The following is a 9783-nucleotide window of genomic DNA, read 5'->3' on the forward strand; positions in this document are numbered from 1 at the left end:
GGTGAACAACTGGCTGGATAACCGTATCCAGAGAGTAGTTATTAATGGTTTCCAATCCTGCTGGAAAAGTATAACTAGAGGGATTCCGCAGGGGGTCTGTTTTAGGATCGGTCTGTTCAATAGCTTCATTAACGATTTAGATATTGACATAGAAAGTACACTTATTAAGTTTGCAGGTGATACCAAGGTGGGAGGGGTTGCAACTTCTTTGGAGGATAGGGTCATAATTCAAAAGGATCTGGATAAACTGGAGAAATGGTCTGAGGTAAACAGGATGAAGTTTAATAAGGACAAATGCAAAGTGCTCCACTTAGGAAGGAACAATCAGTGTCACACATACAGAATGGAAAAGGACCGCCTAGGAATGAGTACAGCGGAAAGGGATCTGGGGGTTATAGTGGACCACAAGCTAAATATGAGTCAACAGTGTGATGCTGTTGCAAAAAAAGCAAACTTGATTCTAGGATGCATTAACAGGTGTGTTGTGAACAAGACACGAGAAGTCATTCTCCCGCTCTACTCTGCGCGGTTAGGCCTCAGCTGGAGTATTGTGTCCAGTTCTGGGCGCTGCAGTTCAAGAAGGATGTTGAGAAATTGGAGAGGGTCCAGAGGAGAGCAACAAGAATGATCAAAGGTCTAGAGAACATGACCTATGAAGAAAGGCTGAAAGAACTGGGCTTGTTTAGTTTGGAAAAGAGAAGATTGAGGGGGGACATGATAGCAGTTTTCAGGTATCTAAAAGGGTGTCATAAGGCAGAGGGAGGGAACTTGTTCTTCCTTGCCTCTGAGGATAGAACAAGAGGCAATGGACTGAAATTGCAGCAGGGGAGGTTCAGGTTGGAAATTAGGAAAAAGTTCCTAACTGTCAGGGTGATCAAACACTGGAACAAATTGCCAAGGGAGGTGGTAGAATCGCCATCACTGGAGATATTTAAGAAGAGGTTAGATAGATGGCTTTCAGGGATGGTCTAGAAAGTGCTTGGGCCTGCCATGAGGGCAGGGGGCTGGACTCAATGACCTCTCAAGGTCCCTTCCAGTCCTACTCTTCTATGATTCTATGATAAATGTCAATAGAGAAAAACGCATTGGCCAGGTCTATGACAGCATGCCACAGCAAGGCCGCCACAGTGATGCGTTCCAGGATGGTAACCATGTCCGGGACTACAGCCGTAAGCTCCAGGGTCACCTTATTGAGTTCCCGATAGTCCACCATCGTGTTGCTACGATCCATCCGGCTTCTTCACTGGCCAGATGGGGCTGTTGAAGGCGCTCAGCGTGGGGCGAATGATATCCACCTGTAGCAACGCAGCAATAGTGTCACTAATCTCCTGCTCTCCACCAGGAATGCGGTATTGCTTGACTGACACCAGGGTCTGGGGGACCTGCAGGCGCACAGGGTCCCATTTGGGATGTCCCCGCAGTAGGGGCTCCACAGCTTTGATTGCCCAAATGTAGTGGGGGTGCCCAAAGGCAAACAGCCCATACTGTGTATCCATACGCCGGCCACGCAAGACGTCCATTCCAATGACGTATTCACCCAAAGGTGCAGCCAGCACTGTCGCTCGAAAGGGAGGGGCTTTCCCCAGCGTTAGGGTGACCTCCACCGCATAAGCGGTGGTCTCCGCTACTCTGAGGCCCTGCACGACCACCGCACAACCTGCAGTCTGGGTAGAATGCAGAATGGTCACCCATCTCCAGTGTCTAACAGAGCTTACACATGCTGCTCCCCTCCCTGAGGCCACTTTGTGGTTAATGGGACAAATGGGCGCTGGTCCCCTGCTATCTGTTGCACAGCCACAGCCCGTACTGCAGAGGACCCACCTCCCTGTCACTTCCTAGGGGGAACGGTCCAGTTGACGGTGGCACTGGGCTGTGTCCTCCCCCCAGGTCCCGTACCTTTTTGTGGTGCCTGGGTCTCGCCCGCCCTCTTGGAGGCACTCTCATCCTCACTCCGCTGGGTAGGCGGCAGCTGTCACCAACATCTGTACAAGTCTGGTGTTGGCAGACCATTGATCTCCTCACAGGGGACCCCTGCCTTCAGCAAGTCCGTCCACATGGTTCTCCGGGTCACCCTAGCGTGTCCTTTTTCCTGCCCAGGTGCTCCCACCTGACCACCTTTTCCTTTTGTGGCACGGACTGCTTTAGCGCCTATGACAGTCTCTAATTGCATCAACATTCCAACTAAGTCACCTGTATGCTCATCCGCCACCATAACCACAGCCATAAGGGAGGCCTTCAGCTCGGGGGGGACAAGGCATAAGAGAGTGGCCTTGATGGATCTGTGGACCTCTACATCGCCCGGTCCCGTCTCTCCCCCAAGAGCCACAGCCCAAGCCACGCCCAGCTGCTACAGCGCACTCACCCCTTCTGAGATCGTACGCCAGGGCCTCACCAGTGCTTCCAGTTCCCCCGGGGAGGGGTAGACCACGTCCACTGCCGCAGTCAACCAGCGGTACAGGGAAGGCGCCTCCACGGCATTTCCCTGTGCATTGGTAAAGCCTTGCGAGTTCTGCAACGCCTGTCGGACCTGTGAATCCTGGGACAACATGCCCATCTGGCGGAGTTCCTCAAGCAGCAGCAACACAGTGTTGCTCGCATTGTCCCACACACGCACCAGCGAGGCCAAAAGGCCTTCCTCTGGCTCCTGCTTAAAACTCTTCACCATCTCCTGCAACTCACTTGTCTTAAACATCCACTAGACCTCAGGCTGCAAATGGCCTCCTTCTAACCTCATCTCCTGAATGGAGTGCACCTGTCTCGGGACGGTTTGCACAGCCGTCCCGTTCACCTCCTCCTCAGACAAGGAAGAGCTCCAAATGTTACCATCCCAGGTCTCAGGGTCCCAAGTGGCTAGCGCAAGGACTGCACGCACTTGGGCCATCGACACCGGCTCTTTCCCTCGTTTCGCATGCCGCCGATTTGCCACTCTTGCCGCCAATACCTCACAACGATGGGTTAACTCTTGCGTCCTTTCGGACTGCGAGGTAACCACCTCCTGCACTATTGCGCACGCATCCGCCAAATCGCGACATTCCTGCTCCTTCTCCGCCAGCACCTTCTGCAAGCGGAGAAGCTCATCATCCAGGGCCGGGAAGGCAGTTAGGAAAAGCCATGCTACCTCTCCCACTGCCCTTTTCTCCATCCCTGGCCGGCGGCTCAGCTGCAGCCGACGCAAAGCCCCTTCTACCGGTACCGGCGTCACGCCTGCCACCTCCCGCAACTCCAGCCAGTCTGCCGGGGCTGCCCAACAGACCATCATCCACACTACCGGCCCCCATCGCTCCGTCGAGGGCCATCCTGGTATGCGCTGCAGGGCCAGCTCTGGCTTCCCTGCCTCCCCTGCCTTCGACCAAAAAGACATCATACCTGGAGAACCCTGCTTGCTGCGCCAAATGTAACCAACCAGGCTCGGGTTCCCCAGAAGCGAGGCTGCACCCAGAAGGCGAGTGCTATATTTGGTTTATTGAAAGTGTGACACCCACGACAGGAGCCCCGGAAACACCGCAGTCACCAGTGGGGGAAAACCGGATGCGTCGGAGCTTCACTCGGGGGAGAGGCACTATAACAGGCCTCCTAACACTAACTAATAAAGCTTGAACTCATTTACATAAAAGTGCTTATGCACTACTCTTACTATCTTTTGTGGCCTACTGCCGGCATAGCCTTGAAGTTTTGGCAATCTGTACTGTGTTTTGCAGTTGTTCGCCTTGGCAGGATTACTTGTTTTGCAGCTTTTCACCTTGCACAGACTGGTCTGTTTGGAATTCTTCTGAGGGTTCACAGAGGGGTCGGACTGAACTCTTGAGGGTCACAATGTCTTCTTGCACCCCACACTATCAAAACAAAAAAAGCACTCAAGTAGCACTTTAAAGACTAACAAAGTAATTTATTAGGTGAGCATTTGTGGGACAGACCCACTTCTTCAGACCATAGCCATACCAGAACAGACTCAATATTTAAGGCACAGAGAACCAAAAACAGTAATCAAGGAGGACAAATCAGAAAAAAATGATCAAGGTGAGCAGTCAGAGAGCAGAGGGGTAGAAGGGGGGTGGGGGAGGGAAGGTCAAGAATTTGATTAAGCCAAGTATAGAAACGAGCCCCTATAGTGGCTCAGAATATTCCCATCCCAGTTCAAACCACGTGTTAACACCACATTTTACAGACCTCTGTCCGCTTATCCCACTTTGGAATTCCAAAGGAAATTACAACTACTTAAGGAACTCCCTGCTGCTACTCGGGACCTTATTCACTCAGACACACCATCTGAGCCCCAGCCTGGATTATTCTCTTAACTTCCCAAAATCCACAAACCTGGAAAACCTGGACACCCTATCATTTCAAGTATTGGCACCCTTACCACCGGACTATCCAGTTACATGGACTCCTTCCTCTGGACCCTATGCCACCAACACTCCCAGCTCTCTCTGAAATACCACTGACTTCCTGAGGAAATTACAAAATGTCAGAAAAGTTCCTGATAATGCCATCCTTGCCACAATGGATGCGGAGGCCCTGTACACTAATATTCCACATAAAGACGGATTACAAGCCATCAGGAATACCATCCCTGATGTCACCACAGCCAATCTGGTGTCTGACCTCTGTAACTTCGTTCTCACCCACAAATTTGGGGACAATTTATACCTCCAGATTAGTAGAACTGCTATGTGCACCTGCATGGCCCCACAATACGCTAATATATTTATGGCTGACCTGGAACAACAATTCCTCAGTTCTCGTCCCGTATTACCCCTCCTCTACTTAAGATACTTTGATGACATCTTTATGCTTTATGACCCATGGTATAGAGACTCTAGAAGAATTCCACAGAGACTTTAACAATCTGCACCCCACCATCAATTTATGCCTTGATTACTCCACACAAGACACACATTTCCTGGACACTACAGTACAAATCAAAGATGGCCTGATCAGCACCACACTGTACCGGAAACCCACTGATCGCAAAACTTACCTTCACCCTTCTAGCTTCCATCCTGCACACATAACTAGATCCATTGTTTGCAGTCAAGCCCTTCGATACAATTGCATTTGCTCTGATCCAACTGACAGAGATCAAAAACTACAAGATCTTTACCAAATATTCAAAAACCTGAATTACCCACTAGGAGAAGTAAAAAACCAACTGACAGGGCCAGATGAATACCAGAGACCAGTTACTCCAAGATAAGCCCAAAAAAGCCACGAGAACCGAACACCACTGGTCATCACCTACAGCCCCCAACTCAAACCACTGCAAAGAATTATTAAAGACCTACAACCTATCCTTAATCAGGATGCCACACTCCAGAAGGCCTGAGGTGTCATGCCTGTTCTTTCCTACAGACAACCTCCCAACTTTACGAGGATCCTCACCAACAGCCACAGTCTACACCCCCAGGAATACCAGTCCTGGAACCTTTCCTTGCAACAAAGCATGTGGACAAAGCTGGCAGGGGATCTTCTCTGGAAATACCGTCACTGGACCTAACCAGGTTAACCACAGAATCACAGGCACGTTCTCATGTTCCTCAACTAACATCATATATGCCATCATCTGCCAACAATGCCCAGATGCTTTGTACATTGGACAGACTACTAACTCCCTTAGACAAAGAGTTAATGGGCGCAAAACAGATATAAAAACACTCCAGATCCACAAACCAGTTAGTCAACATTTTAATGGAGTGGGCCATTCTGTTAATGACCGAAGAGTTTGCCTGTTCCTGAAGAGAAATTTTCTCACCACTATTCAAAGGGAGACAGCTGAGCTCTCTTTTATATTCAAATTTGGCACATTAACACACGGTTGGAACTGGGATGGGAATTTTGAGTCACTATAGGGGGCTCGTTTGCATACTTGGCTTAATCTAATTCTTGACCTTCCCCACCCCCTTCTACTCTCTGATCTGCTCACCTTGATCATTTTTTTCTGATTTGTCCTCCTTGATTACTGCTTTTGGTTCTCTGTGCCTTAAATACTGAGTCTGTTCTGGTATGGCTATGGTCTGAAGAAGTGGGTCTGTCCCACGAATGCTCACCTAATAAATTACTTTGTTAGTCTTTAAAGTGCTACTTGACTGCTTTTTTGTTTTGATAAAATAAAAAAAACTGTAAAACTGTAGATTACACTACTCTGTTATATCTCATGTTTACATGTTATATTAATGTGAGACAGTATGTACACATTTTGTTTTGAAGACGAAAATAAAAACCTGTTGCTAAGTAACAAATATAACAGGTTAAGTCTGCCCTCACCTGTGTTAATTGCAGGCATTAATGAGAATTAATTGACAACCCTAAAAACAGTGTTTCATACAGAAATTTGCAGGAATACAGTACATATGAAATTGATAAGAAAAATACACTTCAGTACAGGAATACCACACATACTACAGGCTGACTGTCTCTGCTCTGGCACCCTTGAGAACTGACTAGTGTCAAACTAGGGAATTTGCCAAACCATGGAATCTGGTCCATGTGCAGAGTATGCGAAAGTCAACGGGTGGTCAGGGCCCTGAAGGTGTGGGGCCCAAGCCAACCCTAAGACTGGACCTGAGCACTAACCCTGATCTTGTTTATTTTGGGGGACACCCCAGAAAGCTGCTGGCAGCCCCAGTCTGAGACCCGCTGGATAATGTAAAGTACTCCGACGAGACGGGCCTAGATTTTAACTGCATTGCACCGTTGAGACCTTGAACAGAGCTGCAAGAACGGGCCGTTGAGCACTAGCTCAAGGGGCGGTTCCATTCGGGGTGCTCTGCGGATCTGTTACGGTACTAGCTCATTTTAAGCCGGGGACGGGGGGCGGGGTAAAAGATGGCCGCGAAGTCACACCCCCGCCGACGCCCTCTCACAGCGCGAGAAGGGGCACCCAGGGGTCTCACGTTTCGCTCCCCTCGGCATGCTCTCGGGGCTGGGCGGGGCTCTGTGTGTGAGCCAGGGGAACAGCCCTTTCTTCTGCACCGCAGTTACCTGACAGGGGCCCGAGTCCCTGGCGCTCGCTTGCGGCCTAACAGCTGACACTTGGCCGCTGCTCAGCCTTGGCGGCACGAACAGCGTAAAAGGCTTTTCTTTCTCCATGGCCCCACAGCGCGCGAGCCAGGGGCTGAACGGCACAGGGACGCAACCCACCACCACAACCAACGGCTGCCCAACCGCACGAGCGGGCGGAAAGGTAACGGAAAAGGCGGGAAGCGTGCGCACGCCGTGCTCAGACGGACACGTGCGCCGCGTGCTGGCCACGTGCCTAGTGCCGCGGGAGGGAGGAAAACACCTGACCGTGTGCAGGCAGAGTCTGGCGCTCCCGGCAGTGGCCGCGTGGGGGAGCCCTGGTCTCAGGTGCTGCGTGGCGCGAGCCGGCCGCTTCAACCGAGGCTCAGGCGTTTGAATGCTCAGCGGGTTGCTAGCCGGGGAGGGACAGCTCAGGTGGACGCACAGCAGAGATGGGGAAGCGCCCTTCACAACTCAGCCCCCCATCTTTGGAAGCACTGGCCCTAAGGCGGGGGCATGAGGGTGCGGCCATAAAACCGGGCCCAAGAAGGGTTCTTCCTCCTGGCAGCTCCCCTGGGAGAGGAGTGGGTGTGCTTTGAACACCTGCCACCTCGGGAGGACAGCCTTCCCTCTGCACCTCAGGCAGAGCTCAGCATTCTCAGAGAACAAACCAGCTGTCATGTAGCACTTGCAAGACTAACAGAGTAATTTATTAGGTGATCAGCTTTCCTGGGACAGACCCACTTCGTTGCAGCTACTGCTGTGTGACCAGTCTGAGAAATAATTCTTCTGGCCCAGTTTTCCTCTTGCCCACCCCCATAAGCCTTCTATCCTCTATGGTCTTACCTTGTCTGAGACACATCTCTTAACGTGTCTGTAGGACCACTGGCTTTGTACAAATGACATAAAGAGCATAATTATTGGTCACTGGACTATCAGTGGTGATGGGACATAAGGAGGAATACAGATTCTCAACATGGTACATTATGACAAAAACCTAACATGTACATATCCAACATAATTCTGGGATGCATTAACAGCAGTGTTGTGAGCAAGACACGAGACATTCATTTTTTGTACTCTGTGCAGATTAGGACTCAGCTGGAGTACTGTGTCCAGTTCTGGGAATCATCTTTTAGGAAAGATGTGGAGAAATTAGAGAGGGTCCAGAGAAGAGCATGTGAAATGATTAAAGGTCTAGCAAACATGACCTATGAGTAAAGATTAAAAGAACTGGATTTGTTCAGTTTGGAAAAGGAAGGAGTGTGATCACCTACAGCGGGTGCAGTCCCTCCTTGCTGTAGGGGCTATAGAGGAAGTCCCTTACGCAAGTCCTGATGCGCCTCGTGTTGAACTATTTGTTATATCTCTTGCACAGGATAGCGGTATTGTCCCTGAAAGTGCATTTAACTGCTATTTCACCTTCCACCTAGGGGGTGGGATATGTTCTTCATTTGTAAAGCCTGGGGGAAGCGGTTTTTTCAAGGACCTGGACAGACTCTTAGTGGCAGGTTAGGGCCTCTCTTCTCCCCTGGGCTTGAACTTGGTTCTCTCGTGCCTGATACCTCCGCCCTTTAAACTGCTGGCCACCTGCCTCTTCTCCTAACTATTGTATATGGTGGTGGTCCTGGTCACTATCATGTCATCAGAGCAGGAGGTTGGAGTTGTGGGCCTTTACCTCAGAAACCCCATATACCAAGTTCTATAAAGACAAGGTACAGCTCCAGTCCCATGCCACATTTCTTCAGGAGGTGGTTTAGGCATTTCATGTTAAGACATTTTTCACATAGTGTTTTTTCTGAAACACCATGCTTCTGACTAGTAGTGACTCTCTAATCTTTGGATGTGGGGCAAGCTCTGGACTTGTACTGGGAGTGGACTAAGACTTTCCACAAATCTTGGCAATTGTTTGTGGTGGAATGGATAAGAGGGCTTCTAGTTACATTGCAGCATTTATCTTCTTGGACCATCTTCTGTTTCCAGCTGTGCTATGACCTGGCTAAGGTTTCTGCACTGTAGGTAATGGCACACTCCATCCAGGTTAAGGGCTCTTCAGCGGCATACTTGGTTCAGGTCCTGGTCCATCTGTAGAGCAGCTATGTGGTCCTCAGTCAATACATTCACTACCCATCATGCCATCACCCAGCAGGCTCAGGCTGATGCTGCATTCAGCAGGGCAATGTTGCAGTCTGGCATCATACGAAGTCTGTCCACTCCTCCTCTCAAACTGCTGGTAAGTAACATGTTGGAATGCACAGGAGCAAACACTCTAAGAACCAAAAATGGTTACTTACCTATGACTATCGTTTGAGATGTATTGTTCTTATCCATTTCAGACCCTCCCACCTCCCCTTTGTCAGACTTTCCAGCAAAAAGGAACTGAGCAGGACGTGGGTCAGCAGGGATTATATGCAACCTTGGGGCAATGTCACCACGGGGTGCCACAGTCGACCTCATGGGTGCCACTAGAGGAGAGTCTTCCAACAATCATGCACATGGGAAAGCACAACATGTTGGAATGGACAGGGGCAACACATCTTGAAGAACAATAGTTACAGGTAAGTAAGTATTTTCCTGCCATCCCTTAGTTTGTTGACAGTTATAACCACATATGTGCATGGTTATTGGTACTGATGCACCTCTTGCTCCTTCGCAACAAAAAAATTTATTCTTCCTACTTCTTTATAATATGTGAAATCCTGGCTCTGTGATTTTTGCCCCTTTTTTTTTTTTTTGCTATTTACTTTAATGGGGACGTCATCATCAGACACGACGGACTACCAATGA

At 49.7% G+C, this 9783-nt stretch overlaps 1 protein-coding gene across 1 annotated transcript in view; it reads right to left on the reverse strand.

Annotated features, from left to right (window-relative positions):
* Positions 1-7102, reverse strand: part of SYCP1 (synaptonemal complex protein 1) — a 122143-nt gene extending 115041 nt beyond the window's left edge. The window contains exon 1 of the mRNA XM_074977265.1: positions 6851-7102. Coding sequence (XP_074833366.1) covers positions 6851-7086 — 236 coding nt within the window. The 5' untranslated portion in view covers positions 7087-7102. The remainder of the gene's footprint in view (positions 1-6850) is intronic.
* Positions 7103-9783: the final 2681 nt, after the last annotated feature.

Source organism: Carettochelys insculpta, chromosome 26 (assembly GCF_033958435.1).
Source record: "Carettochelys insculpta isolate YL-2023 chromosome 26, ASM3395843v1, whole genome shotgun sequence".
In the NCBI taxonomy this organism is placed as follows: Eukaryota; Metazoa; Chordata; order Testudines; family Carettochelyidae; genus Carettochelys; species Carettochelys insculpta.